The 21,959-nt window shown below is 38.0% G+C and overlaps 1 protein-coding gene across 1 annotated transcript in view; it reads left to right on the forward strand.

The window, feature by feature from the left end:
- LOC120041693 (neuronal acetylcholine receptor subunit beta-2-like) overlaps positions 1-2,518 on the forward strand; it is a 7,899-nt gene extending 5,381 nt beyond the window's left edge. Inside the window, exons 6-8 of the mRNA XM_038986561.1 lie at positions 491-1,020; positions 1,408-1,553; positions 1,922-2,518. Coding sequence (XP_038842489.1) covers positions 491-1,020; positions 1,408-1,553; positions 1,922-1,937 — 692 coding nt within the window. The 3' untranslated portion in view covers positions 1,938-2,518. The remainder of the gene's footprint in view (positions 1-490; positions 1,021-1,407; positions 1,554-1,921) is intronic.
- The last annotated feature ends 19,441 nt before the right edge of the window (positions 2,519-21,959 follow it).

Below are 21,959 nucleotides of genomic sequence, written 5' to 3' on the forward strand. Positions count from 1 at the left end.
TAGGTAGGTAGAACCGCCCATCTCTCTGGCTGTGTCTCTCATAGGTAGGTAGAACCGCCCATCTCCATAGCTGTGTCTCTCATAGGTAGGTAGAACCGCCCATCTCCATAGCTGTGTCTCTCATAGGTAGGTAGAACCGCCCATCTCCATAGCTGTGTCTCTTATAGGTAGGTAGAACCGCCCATCTCTCTGGCTGTGTCTCTCATAGGTAGGTAGACGTAGTGGGTTGGTTTGTTCTGGTCATTTATTTCTATGCATTTTAAGATTTTAATATTAATTTACGTTCTGTTAGTACTGCATTTTTTAAAATTCCATGTGGGTAATTCTTCCTCTGTGTGTGTGTGTGTGTGTGTGTGTGTGTGTGTGTGTGTGTGTGTGTGTGTGTGTGTGTGTGTGTGTGTGTGTGTGTGTGTGTGTGTGTGTGTGTGTGTGTGTGTGTGTGTGTGTGTGTGTGTGTGTGTGTGTAAATTAACCAACCTCTCCTATCCAGGTAAATACCTGATGTTCACTATGGTGTTGGTCACCTTCTCCATCGTGACCAGTGTGTGTGTCCTCAACGTTCACCACCGCTCCCCGTCCACCCACCGCATGCCTGACTGGGTCAAACGCCTCTTCCTGCTCCGCCTCCCCGCCTTCCTCCTCATGAGACAACCCGGGAACAATAATGTCCAGGAAAAACTTAGACGGAAGCAAGCCACTGCCGCTGCCGGGAACACCACCTCCGGGAACACCACCTCCGGGAACCCCACCTCCGGGAACCCTGGGAAGTCCCGAGGCGGGGCGAGAAGGCGGTGTTCCGACATCAAGCTGGGAGGAATCCAGACGGACTCCGACTCGTTCTATGTGAAGGAGGATTCGGCCCGGAAGTTTGTCTGGAAGGTGGGAGACGTGTCGGGGGACGGCGGTATTCCGGAGATCAGGCGGCGCGTGGCGGTCCAGTGGGACGCTGACCTGGAGGAGGCGGTGGATGGAGTGAGGTATATCGCTGAACACATGAAGACGGAGGACGGAGATGAAGGGGTGAGGAGGAGGAGGAGAATGGAATCTGTTCAAATGATTTGTGTAGATTTGTAATTGGCATATACATTTTTTACAATTACACGATCTATCTCTCTCTCCCTCTCTCTCTCCCCCCTCTCTCTCCCTCCCCCTTCTCTCTCTCTCCTCCTCTTTCTACCCCTCCTGCTCTCTCTCCCTCTCCCCCCTCTCTCCCCCCTCTCTCTCTCCCCCCTCTCTCGCCCCCCTCTCTCTCTCTCCCTCCCCCCTCTCTCTCTCTCTCCCCCTCTCTCTCCCTCTCTCCCTCTCCCCTCTCTCCCTCCCCCCTCTCTCTCTCTCTCCCCCTCGTTCTACCCCTCTCCCCCCTCTCTCCCCCCTCTCTCCCTCTCTCTCTCCCTCTCCCCCCTGTAGATCATAGAGGACTGGAAGTACGTAGCGATGGTAATTGACCGTCTGTTCCTGTGGATCTTTATCCTGGTGTGTGTGGTGGGAACCCTGGGTCTCTTCATGCAGCCCCTCTTCCAGAGCTACAACACTCCTACTGCAGACAGCAACGAGTGAGTCACAGACACACACGCACGCACGCACACACACACACACACACACACACACAGAGCTACAAAACTCCAACAGCAATGAGTGAGTCATGCTATTGACAGCAACGCGTGAGTCTCACACACACACACACACACACACACACACAGACACAGACACACAGAGAGGCTGACGTACATGTACACACACAGGCACGCACACACACTTACAGATAGACACAAACACACACCTAAATATTGACACACATTAATACACAAACCAATACACACACGTAGACATGGTCAAATAAACAGATGAAATACACATACATTCTCTTCTATATTCTCGTATCATTGTAATATTTCAACATGTTTTATTTCTCCTCTCTCAGGTATGGTGATTTCTGAGAGCCCCTGAGAGTGGGCGTTGGAGAGGGAAACCCTGTAGCAGCTAAACGGACCCGCTGTCCTACGAACTCTGGAGCAACCTGTGCCAAAGCCAGCACCGTAGTACTTCTACCCTCGTCAGTAGCTCATGAAGCATTATAAGACATTCTAGAGGTACTATACGGTCTACTGTGAGCCGTACGCTGGATCTCTCTCTCTAACTCTCTCTGGGCTCTCCAGTCTTCAAGACAAGCTAGATCTCAACTAACAACAGGAGGCTTTCAGGTTCTCTTCTCTTCCTTCTCATGTACTATTCATGAACAGTGTCTCTCTTTCGCTTGTTTGTTCACTCTCTCTCTTTCTTTCTTTCTTCTTTCTGTTTGTCTCTTTTTTTATTTCTTTCTGTCTCTCTCTGTCTCTTGTTCTCTCTCTTCTTTTGAGGAAGATTTCACATGGACGCACTTTGAACTGTGTTCTCCTCTTTAAGAGAGTGTTCAGTAGTTATAATTGCATTGTCTTATGTTTGGAAAATGTGGGTTTCTTCTCTCTCTCTCTCTCTGTCTCTCTCTCTCTCTCTCTCTCTGTCTCTGTCTCTCTCTGTCTCTCTCTCTCTCTCTCTCTCTCTCTCTCTCTCTCTCTCTCTCTCTCTCTCTCTCTCTCTCTCTCTCTGTCTCTCTGTCTCTCTGTCTCTCTCTCTCTCTCTCTCTCTCTCTCTCTCTCTCTCTGTCTCTCTCTCTCTCTGTCTCTCTCTGTCTCTCTCTGTCTCTCTGTCTCTCTGTCTCTCTGTCTCTGTCTCTCTCTCTCTCAAGCCATAACACTTGCAGTAGCCTATCAAAAGTATAGGCCTAAGACTCTACACTTAAAGCTAAAGGAAGGAACCTCATTTGAAGGACTGACAAATGTCATTGTGAAGAGACTTGTTATTAAAGGATGTTTTTTAAAAGCCTAATGATCACGCCGCTCCCTAGTTCCACACAACACTCTGCTTATTGTGTTTAAATAACAACTGTATGAAAACAGAAGTTAAACCTGTCAGTATGCTACTCTACTTCCCACATATCTGACTACATGGCTGAGTCCAAAATGGCACCTTATTCCCTATATAGTGCACTACTTTTGACCAGAGCCCTATGGGTCCTGGTCAAAAGGAGTGCACTATCTAGGGAATAGGGTGTGGTTTTTGGATGTAGCCCATGTTCCAGGATTTAGCTGGGACGTTCACTTTGTATCTGCCTTAATAATAGATGAATACAGCCAATGACGGTAGACTAATTATTACAAGAGGAATAATACAAGAGTTTTAACACCAGGATATTATTGATTCCAAATCAATATGAAATCTGGAGAAAAACAACAAGAGCAACAATGAGCTCCTTTGTATCATGTCAAATAAAATGCTCTTAAAAACACATTTTGTCTGTTTCACTGACGTGTGTGACAGCACGGGGGACACACCAGGTCCCAACTGGTACGCTGTGGGCCCTGGTCAAAAGAAGTGCACTATGGAGGGAATAGGGTGCCTTTTGGGATGCACCCTAGAAGCTACAGAGGAGCGGTGGAAAGAGAAACAACTTGATTCACATCTTCAGGAGGAGAACTGTCATTCTGACTGTCTTCACAAGATGGGTTTAGTCTGAGAGGAGAACTGTCATTCTGACTGTCTTCACAAGATGGGTTTAGTCTGAGAGGAGAACTGTCATTCTGACTGGCCTTCACAAGATGGGTTTAGTCTGAGAGGAGAACTGTCATTCTGACTGTCCTCCACAAGATGGGTTTAGTCTGAGAGGAGAACTGTCATTCTGACGGGTCTTCACAAGATGGGTTTAGTCTGAGAGGAGAACTGTCATTCTGGCTGACCTTCACAAGATGGGTTTAGTCTGAGAGGAGAACTGTCATTCTGACTGGTCTTCACAAGATGGGTTTAGTCTGAGAGGAGAACTGTCATTCTGACTGCCTTCACTAGATGGGTTTAGTCTGAGAGGAGAACTGTCATTCTGGCTGACCTCCACAAGATGGGTTTAGTCTGAGAGGAGAACTGTCATTCTGGCTGACATCCACAAGATGGGTTTAGTCTGAGAGGAGAACTGTCATTCTGACTGGTCTTCACAAGATGGGTTTAGTCTGAGAGGAGAACTGTCATTCTGACAGTCTTCACAAGATGGGTTTAGTCTGAGAGGAGAACTGTCATTCTGGCTGACCTTCACAAGATGGGTTTAGTCTGAGAGGAGAACTGTCATTCTGACTGGCCTTCACAAGATGGGTTTAGTCTGAGAGGAGAACTGTCATTCTGACTGACCTTCACAAGATGGGTTTAGTCTGAGAGGAGAACTGTCATTCTGACTGACCTTCACAAGATGGGTTTAGTCTGAGAGGAGAACTGTCATTCTGACTGACCTTCACAAGATGGGTTTAGTCTGAGAGGAGAACTGTCATTCTGGCTGACATCCACAAGATGGGTTTAGTCTGAGAGGAGAACTGTCATTCTGACTGCCTTCACAAGATGGGTTTAGTCTGAGAGGAGAACTGTCATTCTGACTGGCCTTCACAAGATGGGTTTAGTCTGAGAGGAGAACTGTCATTCTGACTGTCTTCACAAGATGGGTTTAGTCTGAGAGGAGAACTGTGATTCTGACTGTCTTCACAAGATGGGTTTAGTCTGAGAGGAGAACTGTCATTCTGACTGTCTTCACAAGATGGGTTTGGTCTGAGAGGAGAACTGTCATTCTGACTGTCTTCACAAGATGGGTTTAGTCTGAGAGGAGAACTGTCATTCTGACTGGCCTTCGCAAGATGGGTTTAGTCTGAGAGGAGAACTGTCATTCTGACGGACCTTCACAAGATGGGTTTAGTCTGAGATGAGAACTGTCATTCTGACGGACCTTCACAAGATGGGTTTAGTCTGAGAGGAGAACTGTCATTCTGGCTGACATCCACAAGATGGGTTTAGTCTGAGAGGAGAACTGTCATTCTGACTGCCTTCACAAGATGGGTTTAGTCTGAGAGGAGAACTGTCATTCTGACTGGCCTTCACAAGATGGGTTTAGTCTGAGAGGAGAACTGTCATTCTGACTGTCTTCACAAGATGGGTTTAGTCTGAGAGGAGAACTGTCATTCTGACTGTCTTCACAAGATGGGTTTAGTCTGAGAGGAGAACTGTCATTCTGACTGTCTTCACAAGATGGGTTTGGTCTGAGAGGAGAACTGTCATTCTGACTGTCTTCACAAGATGGGTTTAGTCTGAGAGGAGAACTGTCATTCTGACTGGCCTTCACTAGATGGGTTTAGTCTGAGAGGAGAACTGTCATTCTGAGTGCTTTCACAAGATGGGTTTAGTCAGAGGAGAACTGTCATTCTGACTGGCCTTCACAAGATGGGTTTAGTCTGAGAGGAGAACTGTCATTCTGACTGGCCTTCACAAGATGGGTTTAGTCTGAGAGGAGAACTGTCATTCTGAAGGACCTTCACAAGATGGGTTTAGTCTGAGAGGAGAATTGTCATTCTGACTGGCCTTCACAAGATTTGTTTAGTCTGAGAGGAGAACTGTCATTCTGACTGCCTTCACAAGATTTGTTAGACTATAGTAGACTGTAACATTACCTACCACCCAGAGACTGGTACACTACTCTTTCTGTAGACACTATAACATTACCTACCACCCAGAGACTGGTATACTACTCTACCTGTAGACACTATAACATTACCTACCACCCAGAGACTGGTACACTACTCTCTCTGTAGACACTATAACATTACCTACCACCCAGAGACTGGTACACTACTCTCTCTATAGACACTATAACATTACCTACCACCCAGAGACTGGTACACTACTCTCTCTGTAGACACTATAACATTACCTACCACCCAGAGACTGGTACACTACTCTCTCTGTAGACACTGTAACATTACCTACCACCCAGAGACTGGTACACTACTCTCTCTGTAGACACTATAACATTACCTACCACCCAGAGACTGGTACACTACTCTCTCTGTAGACACTGTAACATTACCTATCACCCATAGACTGGTACACTACCCTCTCTGTAGACACTTTAACATTACCTACCACCCAGAGACTGGTACACTACTCTCTCTATAGACACTGTAACATTACCTATCACCCAGAGACTGCTCAAGGCTACACAGGAGACACTCAACACACACAAACACACACTCAAGTGCACACACTCACACTTACACTCAGATTGTCTCTATGTATCCTAGCAGAGGTGAGGCCAAATGCACTCTGACTTTAATGGACACTGGGACAGTGAGTCTGGGCTGTGTGTGTGTGTGTGTGTGTGTGTGTGTGTGTGTGTGTGTGTGTGTGTGTGTGTGTGTGTGTGTGTGTGTGTGTGTGTGTGTGTGTGTGTGTGTGTGTGTGTGTGTGTGTGTGTGTGTGTGTGTGTGTGTGTGTGTCTTGTGTGTCTTGTGTGTCTTGTGTGTCTTGTGTGTCTTGTGTGTCTTGTGTGTCTTGTGTGTGTCTTGTGTGTGTCTTGTGTGTGTCTTGTGTGTCTTGTGTGTGTCTTGTGTGTGTCTTGTGTGTCTTGTGTCCAGTACATATACTCAAAGTGTATCTTCAGCTGTACTGTAGTAAACCTTCCTCCTCTTCTGGTCTCTAACCTGGGTGGGTCGAGCACTGAATGCTGATTGGCTGACAGCTGTGGTATATCAGACCGTATTCCACGGGTATGACAACCATGTATTTTTCTGCTCTAATTACGTTGGTAACCAGTTTATAATAGCAATAAGGTACCTCGGGGGTTTGTGGTATATTGGCAATATACCACGGCTAAGGGCTGTATCCATGCACTCCATGATGCGTCGTGTTTAAGAACAGCCCTTAGCCGTGGTATATTGACCATATACCACACCTCCTTGTGCCTTATTACTTAATTACACAGGACTGTAAATGACACTTCATCCACACTAGAGGTCAACTCAGTTTCATGACCTCTTGGCGCACCCTTTAGCGGAAACATTTTCATCAACATTTTCATGAAATCACAAATGCAATATAGCAAAACACAGCTTAGCTTGTTTTTAATCCACCTGTCATGTCAGATTTTGAAAATATGCTTTACAGCGAAAGCAATCCAAGCGTTTGTGTGAGTTTATCGATCACTAGACAAAACATTACAAACACCTAGCAGCAATGTAGATTGGTCACGAAAGTCAGAAAAGCAATAAAATGAATCGCTTACCTTTGATGATCTTCGGATGTTTGCACTCACGAGACTCCCAGTTACACACTAAATGTTCCTTTTGTTCGATAAAGATTATTTTTTATATCAAAAAACCTCCATTTGTTTGGAGCGTTATGTTCAGTAATCCACAGCCTTAGGCAGGTCATGAAGGGCAGACGAAAATTCCAAATAGTATCCGTAAAGTTCGTAGAAACATGTCAAACATTTTTTTATAATCAATCCTCAGGTTGTTTTTAACATAAATAATCGATAATATTTCAACCGGACGGTAAACTATTCAATACAAGAGAGAAAGAAAATGTTGAGCTACCACTGTCGCGCGCATGAACTAATCGAAGGACATCTGGCTATCCACTGACGCGATGTGATAAATCTCGCTCATTTTTCAGAATAAAAGCTTTAAACTATGTCTAAAGCCTGTTCACAACCTGTGGAAGCTATTGGAAAATGAATCTGGTTGATATACCTTTAAATGGAGGATAGGCAGGCAATGGAACAGGGATTTTTCAAAATAAGAGGCACTTCCGGGTTGGATTTCCTCAGGTTTTCACCTGCAAAATCAGTTCTGTTATACTCACAGACAACATTTTGACAGTTTTGGAAACTTTAGAGTGTTTTCTATCCTAATCTGTTAATTATATGCATATTCTAGCAACTGGGCCTGAAAAATAGGCCGTTTCCATTGGGAACGTTATTTTTCCAAACATAAAAATTCTGCCTCCTAGCGTCAAGAAGTTAATACCATTCACATCAACTCCACTGTCATGTGGAGAAGATCTAGCTCATCAAAATCCTTTCTCTCAGCACAAACTGTGTGAAACACAGGCCCAGAACACCGTGAGTTACTTCACGTGGCGGAGGGATATCGACAGGGGCCCTATATTTACTGTGTGCCCCGCTACCTATTAACGTGTCATGATACGGACATAAAGCTGAGTGATGCGTTTCTGGTGTGGACAACGTAGAGACCTTGTCCTGCGTCCCAAATGCCCCCCTACATCCTATTTAGTGCACTACTTCTACAACAGTAGTGCATTAAATAGAAAAACAAGTGTGTCATTAGAGACGCCGGCCTGGACAGGGTGTTATTTAGGAGCTAGTGAAGATACTGCAAAGTGCTGTGCTGTCTAACTCAGAAGTCTTCTGGTATCCATCTTGATGTGGTACGTTTTCACAGTCGTATACTGTAAGTCATTGGTATACACAGGTGAATGCTCAATGTTAAAGCCCCCATGCAGTCTTTGTCATTTTATTTTTAAATCGTCATTGTCAGGTCTAATATTTGATGAAAATAACTTCAAATAATATTTGTTATCTTTTATTTCCCTTTTATTTCCCTGAGCCTCCCTTGGCCCTTGAAATGCTCAGTCTGATTGTGTGGGTGTGTTGGGAAACACGTTTGAAGATATTTACATACACAGCCCTGATTGGCTGATAGGATGGTCTAGACCCCACCCCGTTAGCTAGATGAACAGTCATTGGTCTATAGTCCCAGTCGGTATTAGATAGAACGTTGCGGGCCCAACCGCCTGTGGGGAAACAACATCCTGTGGTTATAGACGGCAGACGGTTATGCACAGGGTGCGTACGGGTTTACATGATCAGGTGATGCATCCTCTTTGGTTTTATGGAATGTTAATTAACCGTCTCTTGGAGTTGCCATCCTGTACACTGTCGTGTCCCTTATTCAATAGTGTCCCTTGTACCCTGTCGTGTCCCTTATTCAATAGTGTCCCTTGTACACTGTCGTGTCCCTTATTCAAGAGTGTCCCTTGTACACTGTCGTGTCCCTTATTCAAGAGTGTCCCTTGTACACTGTCGTGTCCCTTATTCAAGAGTGTCCCTTGTACACTGTCGTGTCCCTTATTCAAGAGTGTCCCTTGTACACTGTCGTGTCCCTTATTCAAGTGTCCCTTGTACACTGTCGTGTCCCTTATTCAAGAGTGTCCCTTGTACACTGTCGTGTCCCTTATTTCTTTCTGCCTCTGTCTCTCTTGCTCTCTGTCAGTGTCTATCTCTGTCTCTGTCTCTGTCTCTGTCTCTGTCTCTGTCTCTGTCTCTCTCTCTCTCTCTCTCTCTCTCTCTCTCTCTCTCTCTCTCTCTCTCTCTCTCTGTTTCACTCCTCTCTGTCTCTCTCCCTCTGTTCTCTCTGTTCTCTCTGTTCTCTCTCTCTCTCTCTCTCTCTCTCTCTCTCTCTCTCTCTCTCTCTCTCTCTCTCTCTCCGCCTCTGTCTCTCTTGCTCTCTGTCAGTGTCTCTCTCTCTCTCTTTCTCTCTACCTCTGTCTCTATGTGTGTCTCTTTCTCTCTCTCTCTTTCTCTCTCTCTCTCTCTCTCTCTCTCTCTTTCTCTCTCTCTCTCTCTCTCTCTCTCTCTCTCTCTCTCTCTCTCTCTCTCTCTCTCTCTGTCTCTATGTGTGTCTCTCTCTCTCTCTCTCTCTCTCTGTCAGTGTCTCTCTGTCTCTATGCGTCTCTCTCTCTGTATGTCTCTTTTTCTCTACCTCTGTCTCTCATTAAGCGACGGCCTCAGCTGACCTTCAGCGGTGTTCATTTGAATGAATGCATCAGTGCAGATAATCAGCCCTCTGTGAACACACAAACACACATTACAGCAGGACCTACAGTCGACACAGTCATCTCATAACCTGCCTTTTGTCACTTCGTCTACATAACAGCAATCTTCATGACTTTTTAGTATTTTTACATTTGCGATTCAAATATAAATTCTATCTACTGACAGCTCAATGGAACACCTGATATGATGTACTCTGCTTCACTGAAGATTCACATTTTATTTACAGAATGCCTGCATTGCATTCCAGAATTTCTCCATTGTCTTCTAGAATGACTCCATTCTATTCTGGAATGGTTCTAGGACCATTCATTTGTCCTCCGATGCGTTATTTTGGTTTCCAAAATGAGCAATTGTCATCATCTTGCAGTGTTCTGGTGCTGTAGCTCAGTCTGTTCTGCTGCCAGCAGGGAGTCTGCAAAAAAATTAAAAGGATTTTAAAACTGGAAAACCGCCAAGCTGTTTTTTTTCATTCTAAATTGTGTGAGCAATTGAACTAAAAATACTGCGGTGATGAACTTAAAGTCGAGTCACTGCGGCAGCACACACACACAATGTTTGTCACGCATGCACTCAAACACACACAGAAATGTTGACACGTGCGCACACACGCAAACACCACACACACACTTCTGTGTGGTGCCCACAGATAGCGCCTGTTAATGTTAAGGTCAGGCGTTGCCGAGGGACTGACTCGTTCTGCTGTACACAAGTGTTTGATCACACAAACACACACACACACACACACACACACACACACACACACACACACACACACACACACACACACACACACACACACACACACACACACACACACACACACACACAGAGGAGCAGTGTTTGATCAGCCAGTTGTAGATTAGAGCTGACCGCAGAGTACTCTTACACAGAGGGCAGGAATTTAGAGCTAGATTAACTAGAATGGACAAAGTAGAAATATAATATAGAGCTAGAAGGGACATAGTAGAGACATAATATAGAGCCAGAATAACTAGAAGGGACATAGTAGAGACAGAATATAGAGCTAGATTAACTAGAAGGGACATAGTAGAGAAATAATAGAGATATATTAACTAGAAGGGGCAGGTAGAGAGAATTTCGAGCTAGGTTAACTAGAAGAGACATAGTAGAGACAGCATATAGAGCTAGATTAACTAGAAGCGACATAGTAGATACAGAATATAGAGCTAGATTAACAAGAAAGGACATTGTAGAGACAGATTAAAGAGCTAGATTAACTAGAAGAGACATAGTAGAGACAGCATATAGAGCTAGATTAACAAGAAGGGACATAGTAGATACATAATATAGAGCTAGATAAACAAGAAAGGACATAGTAGAGATATAATATAGAGCTAGATTAACTAGAAAGGACATAGTAGAGACATAATATAGAGCTAGATTAACTAGAAAGGACATAGGAGAGACAGAATATAGAGCTAGATTAACTAGTCTGACTGTGTATGTAGAGATAGATTAACTAGAAGGGACATAGAGACACTACAGGGTAATCTAACTCTCTCCTCTCATGCTAGGTTTTCAAGTGGGAAAATCAGCATTTTAGCCTGAGTCCCAAATGGCATCCCATTGCCCATACAGCAGTAGTGCACCATATAGGGAATAAGTAGTGCACTATACAGGGAGTAAGTAGTGCACTATACAGGGAATAGGGTGTAATTTGATACGGGGACTAAGGCTCAGTGGAGAAGAAGGCCACATGCAGGGAGAATCTCCAAAAAGACAACAGCAGCAGCCTGAGGACGAGCAGAAATCTGGTCCAAAGCAGAGCCGTGTGTTGGGAGAGTTGGGACACTGAGGATTCTGCATTATGATACATGTACATGACACGTCAACATTCTATGGCAGCCATGTTGGCTCCCCATTAACATTACATGGAGGATATTGAAATAATACTATGTTACTGAGTGTCTGGAATTAGAACACAACGCTCTGGTCAAAACGATGTAACATAGCCAGTCTATGACCTGCCTCTACCATTGTAACTCGTGTTAGATTAAGTTTAGTTCAAACTGCAGTATAGTTTAGTTAAATTGACATTATTTCCTCATGCTGGGCCATACTGGGGTAGTGAGGTATCATTTTCACAAAGACCTTTCACAGTATAACATTCACAATATCAAATGGACCCCACCATGATGGTGATATTAATGAATGTTAATATTATTTAACAGCCTCTTTATATAATATATAATCTATATATATATAACTATATTATAGTGCTTCTGATTTACAAATAGAAATGTCAAAGTGATTAAATAGCTCTGCTGTCCCATAACTACCTATAACAGACTGTATGGTTATATTATATCACTACCTATAACAGACTGTATGGTTATATTATATCACTACCTATAACAGACAGACTGTATGGTTATATTACATCACTACCTATAACAGACTGTATGGTTATATTATATCACTATCTATAACAGACTGTACGGTTATATTATATCACTACCTATAACAGACTGTATGGTTATATTATATCACTACCTATAACAGACTGTATGGTTATATTATATCACTATCTATAACAGACTGTATGGTTATATTATATCACTACCTATAACAGACTGTATGGTTATATTATATCACTATCTATAACAGACTGTATGGTTATATTATATCACTACCTATAACAGACTGTATGGTTATATTATATCACTACCTATAACAGACTGTATGGTTATATTATATCACTATCTATAACAGACTGTATGGTTATATTATATCACTATCTATAACAGACTGTATGGTTATATTATATCACTACCTATAACAGACTGTATGGTTATATTATATCACTACCTATAACAGACTGTATGGTTATATTATATCACTACCTATAACAGACTGTATGGTTATATTATATCACTATCTATAACAGACTGTATGGTTATATTATATCACTACCTATAACAGACTGTATGGTTATATTATATCACTATCTATAACAGACTGTATGGTTATATTATATCACTATCTATAACAGACTGTATGGTTATATTATATCACTACCTATAACAGACTGTATGGTTATATTATATTATATCACTATCTATAACAGACTGTATGGTTATATTATATCACTATCTATAACAGTCAGACTGTATGGTTATATTATATCACTACCTATAACAGACTGTATGGTTATATTATATCACTATCTATAACAGTCAGACTGTATGGTTATATTATATCACTACCTATAACAGACTGTATGGTTATATTATATCACTACCTATAACAGACTGTATGGTTATATTATATCACTACCTATAACAGAGTGTATGGTTATATTATATCACTACCTATAACAGACTGTATGGTTATATTATATCACTATCTATAACAGACTGTATGGTTATATTATATCACTACCTATAACAGACTGTATGGTTATATTATATCACTACCTATAACAGACTGTATGGTTATATTATATCACTACCTATAACAGACTGTATGGTTATATTATATCACTACCTATAACAGACTGTATGGTTATATTATATCACTATCTATAACAGACTGTATGGTTATATTATATCACTACCTATAACAGACTGTATGGTTATATTATATCACTATCTATAACAGACTGTATGGTTATATTATATCACTACCTATAACAGACTGTATGGTTATATTATATCACTACCTATAACAGACTGTATGGTTATATTATATCACTACCTATAACAGACTGTATGGTTATATTATATCACTATCTATAACAGACTGTATGGTTATATTATATCACTACCTATAACAGACTGTATGGTTATATTATATCACTATCTATAACAGACTGTATGGTTATATTATATCACTACCTATAACAGACTGTATGGTTATATTATATCACTATCTATAACAGACTGTATGGTTATATTATATCACTACCTATAACAGACTGTATGGTTATATTATATCACTATCTATAACAGACTGTATGGTTATATTATATCACTATCTATAACAGACTGTATGGTTATATTATATCACTATCTATAACAGACTGTATGGTTATATTATATCACTATCTATAACAGACTGTATGGTTATATTATATCACTACCTATAACAGACTGTATGGTTATATTATATCACTACCTATAACAGACTGTATGGTTATATTATATCACTACCTATAACAGACTGTATGGTTATATTATATCACTACCTATAACAGACTGTATGGTTATATTATATCACTACCTATAACAGACTGTATGGTTATATTATATCACTACCTATAACAGACTGTATGGTTATATTATATCACTACCTATAACAGACTGTATGGTTATATTATATCACTATCTATAACAGACTGTATGGTTATATTATATCACTACCTATAACAGACTGTATGGTTATATTATATCACTATCTATAACAGACTGTATGGTTATATTATATCACTACCTATAACAGACTGTATGGTTATATTATATCACTATCTATAACAGACTGTATGGTTATATTATATCACTACCTATAACAGACAGACTGTGTGGTTATATTATATCACTACCTATAACAGACTGTATGGTTATATTATATCACTACCTATAACAGACAGACTGTATAGTTATATTATATCACTACCTATAACAGACTGTATGGTTATATTATATCACTATCTATAACAGACTGTATGGTTATATTATATCACTACCTATAACAGACTGTATGGTTATATTATATCACTATCTATAACAGACTGTATGGTTATATTATATCACTACCTATAACAGACAGACTGTGTGGTTATATTATATCACTACCTATAACAGACTGTATGGTTATATTATATCACTACCTATAACAGACAGACTGTGTGGTTATATTATATCACTACCTATAACAGACTGTATGGTTATATTATATCACTACCTATAACAGACTGTATGGTTATATTATATCACTATCTATAACAGTCTGTATGGTTATATTATATCACTACCTATACAGACATATCACTACCTATAACAGACTGTATGGTTATATTATATCACTATCTATAACAGACTGTATGGTTATATTATATCACTACCTATAACAGACTGTATGGTTATATTATATCACTATCTATAACAGACTGTATGGTTATATTATATCACTACCTATAACAGACTGTATGGTTATATTATATCACTATCTATAACAGACTGTATGGTTATATTATATCACTACCTATAACAGACAGACTGTATGGTTATATTATATCACTACCTATAACAGACTGTATGGTTATATTATATCACTACCTATAACAGACAGACTGTATGGTTATATTATATCACTACCTATAACAGACTGTATGGTTATATTATATCACTATCTATAACAGACTGTATGGTTATATTATATCACTACCTATAACAGACTGTATGGTTATATTATATCACTATCTATAACAGACTGTATGGTTATATTATATCACTACCTATAACAGACTGTATGGTTATATTATATCACTACCTATAAAGACTATGGTTATATTATATCACTACCTATAACAGACTGTGTGGTTATATTATATCACTACCTATAACAGACTGTATGGTTATATTATATCACTACCTATAACAGACAGACTGTGTGGTTATATTATATCACTACCTATAACAGACTGTATGGTTATATTATATCACTACCTATAACAGACTGTATGGTTATATTATATCACTACCTATAACAGACTGTATGGTTATATTATATCACTACCTATAACAGAGTGTATGGTTATATTATATCACTACCTATAACAGACTGTATGGTTATATTATATCACTATCTATAACAGACTGTATGGTTATATTATATCACTACCTATAACAGACTGTATGGTTATATTATATCACTATCTATAACAGACTGTATGGTTATATTATATCACTACCTATAACAGACTGTATGGTTATATTATATCACTACCTATAACAGAGTGTATGGTTATATTATATCACTACCTATAACAGACTGTATGGTTATATTATATCACTATCTATAACAGACTGTATGGTTATATTATATCACTACCTATAACAGACTGTATGGTTATATTATATCACTATCTATAACAGACTGTATGGTTATATTATATCACTACCTATAACAGACTGTATGGTTATATTATATCACTATCTATAACAGACTGTATGGTTATATTATATCACTACCTATAACAGACTGTACGTTATATTATATCACTATCTATAACAGACTGTATGGTTATATTATATCACTATCTATAACAGACTGTATGGTTATATTATATCACTATCTATAACAGACTGTATGGTTATATTATATCACTACCTATAACAGACTGTATGGTTATATTATATCACTACCTATAACAGACTGTATGGTTATATTATATCACTACCTATAACAGACTGTATGGTTATATTATATCACTACCTATAACAGACTGTATGGTTATATTATATCACTACCTATAACAGACTGTATGGTTATATTATATCACTATCTATAACAGACTGTATGGTTATATTATATCACTACCTATAACAGACTGTATGGTTATATTATATCACTATCTATAACAGACTGTATGGTTATATTATATCACTACCTATAACAGACTGTATGGTTATATTATATCACTATCTATAACAGACTGTATGGTTATATTATATCACTACCTATAACAGACAGACTGTGTGGTTATATTATATCACTACCTATAACAGACTGTATGGTTATATTATATCACTACCTATAACAGACAGACTGTATAGTTATATTATATCACTACCTATAACAGACTGTATGGTTATATTATATCACTATCTATAACAGACTGTATGGTTATATTATATCACTACCTATAACAGACTGTATGGTTATATTATATCACTATCTATAACAGACTGTATGGTTATATTATATCACTACCTATAACAGACAGACTGTGTGGTTATATTATATCACTACCTATAACAGACTGTATGGTTATATTATATCACTACCTATAACAGACAGACTGTGTGGTTATATTATATCACTACCTATAACAGACTGTATGGTTATATTATATCACTACCTATAACAGACTGTATGGTTATATTATATCACTATCTATAACAGTCAGACTGTATGGTTATATTATATCACTATCTATAACAGACTGTATGGTTATATTATATCACTATCTATAACAGACTGTATGGTTATATTATATCACTACCTATAACAGACAGACTGTGTGGTTATATTATATCACTACCTATAACAGACTGTATGGTTATATTATATCACTACCTATAACAGACTGTATGGTTATATTATATCACTATCTATAACAGTCAGACTGTATGGTTATATTATATCACTATCTATAACAGACTGTATGGTTATATTATATCACTATCTATAACAGACTGTATGGTTATATTATATCACTACCTATAACAGACAGACTGTGTGGTTATATTATATCACTACCTATAACAGACTGTATGGTTATATTATATCACTACCTATAACAGACAGACTGTATGGTTATATTATATCACTACCTATAACAGACTGTATGGTTATATTATATCACTATCTATAACAGACTGAATGGTTATATTATATCACTATCTATAACAGACTGTATGGTTATATTATATCACTACCTATAACAGACTGTATGGTTATATTATATCACTATCTATAACAGACTGTATGGTTATATTATATCACTACCTATAACAGACTGTATGGTTATATTATATCACTACCTATAACAGACTGTATGGTTATATTATATCACTACCTATAACAGACTGTATGGTTATATTATATCACTACCTATAACAGACTGTATGGTTATATTATATCACTATCTATAACAGACTGAATGGTTATATTATATCACTATCTATAACAGACTGTATGGTTATATTATATCACTACCTATAACAGACTGTATGGTTATATTATATCACTACCTATAACAGACTGTATGGTTATATTATATCACTACCTATAACAGACTGTATGGTTATATTATATCACTACCTATAACAGACTGTATGGTTATATTATATCACTATCTATAACAGACTGTATGGTTATATTATATCACTACCTATAACAGTCAGACTGTATGGTTATATTATATCACTACCTATAACAGACTGTATGGTTATATTATATCACTATCTATAACAGACTGTATGGTTATATTATATCACTATCTATAACAGACTGTATGGTTATATTATATCACTATCTATAACAGACTGAATGGTTATATTATATCACTACCTATAACAGACTGTATGGTTATATTATATTATATCACTACCTATAACAGACTGTATGGTTATATTATATTATATCACTACCTATAACAGACTGAATGGTTATATTATATCACTATCTATAACAGACTGTGTGGTTATATTATATCACTACCTATAACAGACTGTATGGTTATATTATATCACTATCTATAACAGACTGTATGGTTATATTATATCACTATCTATAACAGACTGTATGGTTATATTATATCACTACCTATAACAGACTGTATGGTTATATTATATCACTACCTATAACAGACTGTATGGTTATATTATATCACTATCTATAACAGACTGTATGGTTATATTATATTATATCACTATCTATAACAGACTGTATGGTTATATTATATCACTACCTATAACAGACTGTATGGTTATATTATATCACTATCTATAACAGACTGTATGGTTATATTATATTATATCACTATCTATAACAGACTGTATGGTTATATTATATCACTACCTATAACAGACTGTATGGTTATATTATATCACTACCTATAACAGACTGTATGGTTATATTATATCACTACCTATAACAGACTGTATGGTTATATTATATCACTATCTATAACAGACTGTATGGTTATATTATATCACTACCTATAACAGACTGTATGGTTATATTATATCACTACCTATAACAGACTGTATGGTTATATTATATCACTACCTATAACAGACTGTATGGTTATATTATATCACTATCTATAACAGACTGTATGGTTATATTATATCACTATCTATAACAGACTGTATGGTTATATTATATCACTACCTATAACAGACTGTATGGTTATATTATATCACTACCTATAACAGACTGTATGGTTATATTATATCACTATCTATAACAGACTGTATGGTTATATTATATCACTACCTATAACAGACTGTATGGTTATATTATATCACTACCTATAACAGACTGTACGGTTATATTATATCACTACCTATAACAGACTGTATGGTTATATTATATCACTACCTATAACAGACTGTATGGTTATATTATATCACTACCTATAACAGACTGTATGGTTATATTATATCACTATCTATAACAGACTGTATGGTTATATTATATCACTATCTATAACAGACTGTATGGTTATATTATATCACTACCTATAACAGACTGTATGGTTATATTATATCACTACCTATAACAGACTGTATGGTTATATTATATCACTACCTATAACAGACAGACTGTGTGGTTATATTATATCACTACCTATAACAGACTGTATGGTTATATTATATCACTACCTATAACAGACAGACTGTGTGGTTATATTATATCACTACCTATAACAGACTGTATGGTTATATTATATCACTACCTATAACAGACTGTATGGTTATATTATATCACTACCTATAACAGACTGTATGGTTATATTATATCACTACCTATAACAGACTGTATGGTTATATTATATCACTACCTATAACAGACTGTATGGTTATATTATATCACTACCTATAACAGACTGTATGGTTATATTATATCACTACCTATAACAGACTGTATGGTTATATTATATTATATCACTATCTATAACAGACTGTATGGTTATATTATATCACTACCTATAACAGACTGTATGGTTATATTATATCACTACCTATAACAGAGTGTATGGTTATATTATATCACTATCTATAACAGACTGTATGGTTATATTATATCACTACCTATAACAGACTGTATGGTTATATTATATCACTACCTATAACAGACTGTATGGTTATATTATATCACTATCTATAACAGACTGTATGGTTATATTATATCACTACCTATAACAGACTGTATGGTTATATTATATCACTACCTATAACAGACTGTATGGTTATATTATATCACTACCTATAACAGACTGTATGGTTATATTATATCACTGTCTATAACAGACTGTATGGTTATATTATATCACTACCTATAACAGACTGTATGGTTATATTATATCACTACCTATAACAGACTGTATGGTTATATTATATCACTACCTATAACAGACTGTGTGGTTATATTATATCACTACCTATAACAGACTGTATGGTTATATTATATCACTACCTATAATAGACTGTATGGTTATATTATATCACTACCTATAACAGACTGTATGGTTATATTATATCACTATCTATAACAGACTGTATGGTTATATTATATCACTACCTATAACAGACTGTATGGTTATATTATATCACTACCTATAACAGACTGTATGGTTATATTATATCACTACCTATAACAGACAGTATGGTTATATTTAATTCATGACTTGTCTTTGTTAGGGTGGGTTCAAGTGGCTTGTAAATGGAGTAATGTGTGAATGTATGTTATGATAAGAGGATATTTGTCCCATAAGCTTTAAAAGCTTTAATTTATGACTCCTGAGTATTGACATGCCCCTGCCTGTGTGTGCGTCGTTGGGTCGGTGTGTGTGTGTGTGTGTGTGTGTGTGTGTGTGTGTGTGTGTGTGTGTGTGTGTGTGTGTGTGTGTGTGTGTGTGTGTGTGTGTGTGTGTGTGTGTGTGTGTGTGTGTGTGTGTGTGTGTGTGTGTGTCCTTCAGCGTCATAATACTGTGTGTTTACTCTGTATTAACAGAGTCTTCAAAAAGTTTGAAGTAAGACACGTGTGTAGATGATTATCCATAGTCTTAGAGACTGATATGCTCCACTTCACTTAAATACCTACATACCCATAGATACACAGTTAGGTTAATTTGGATACAGTTGTGATAAAGTCTACAGTAAAACGTGTTGGATTCTGTCTGTGTTCTTTGTATTTTTGTCCTAGTCCTATCCAGCCATTATCCTACTTCCTTCAAGATGGCTGACATTTTCTTCTTTTCTTTTCCCATTCTTTATAGAGAACGTTATATCATTCTCATGTCTTCTAGAATCCATCCCCAAGGTTCTAAACACCGAAGCTCCATTTACTCGATGTTTTCAAATAAAAAGTAGAAAAGCATTTTCTCAGGGTCGTGTGCGAATGGCTGAAACGCTGGGGATGAATAATTCAGGGAGGTCTAAAAGTTCCAGCGGAGAAGGTATTCTTATCGTCTGTTTGGGAAGAGACAGAGAGACGGCACTCCTGGCCTGAGCATGAAAAAGCTTTAGATGAGTTGAGTGGGTGAGAACGCATTTGAGAGATAGAGAGGTGAAGCGAGAGAGGGGGATAAGGAGGAGGGATAAGTGGAGGGTGGAGGAGGGATGGGGGTGAAGAGAGAGGAGAGAAGGGAGGGGGTAATAAAAAGAGAACGGAGGAGAGGGGAAGAAAGGACAATAGGTGAGAGGAGAAGAGGGAGCAAAAGAAAGAGAAGAAGATGAGAAGAAGAAGATGGAGGAGAAGGAATAGAAGAAGATGAGAAGAAGAAGAAAAAGAAGATGAGAAGAAGAAGATGGAGAAGAAGAAGAAGATGGAGAAGAAGAAGATGAGAAGAAGAAGATGGAGGAGAAGAAGAACAGATGGAGAAGAAGAAGAAGATGGCGAAGAAGAAGATGGGGAAGAAGAAGAAGATAAGAAGAGGAAGATGAGAAGAAGATGAAGAAGAAGATGGAGAAGAAGAAGAAGATGAGAAGAAGAAGATGGAGGAGAAGAAGAAGAACAGATGGAGAAGAAGAAGAAGACGGGGAAGAAGAAGAAGATGGGGAAGAAGAAGAAGATAAGAAGAGGAAGATGAGAAGAAGATGGAGAAGAAGAAGAAGATGGGGGAAGAAGAAGAAGATAAGAAGAGGAAGATGAGAAGAAGATGAAGAAGATGGAGAAGAAGAAAAAGATGGAGGAAGAAGAAGCTGATGATGATGATGATGAAGATGAGAGGAAAGGAGAGAAGAAGAGGGAGGAAAGGGTGAACAGTAATGGGCGTCATGACTCGTTG

The sequence above is a fragment of the Salvelinus namaycush genome, unplaced genomic scaffold (genome assembly GCF_016432855.1).
Source record: "Salvelinus namaycush isolate Seneca unplaced genomic scaffold, SaNama_1.0 Scaffold508, whole genome shotgun sequence".
Classification (NCBI taxonomy): domain Eukaryota; kingdom Metazoa; phylum Chordata; class Actinopteri; order Salmoniformes; family Salmonidae; genus Salvelinus; species Salvelinus namaycush.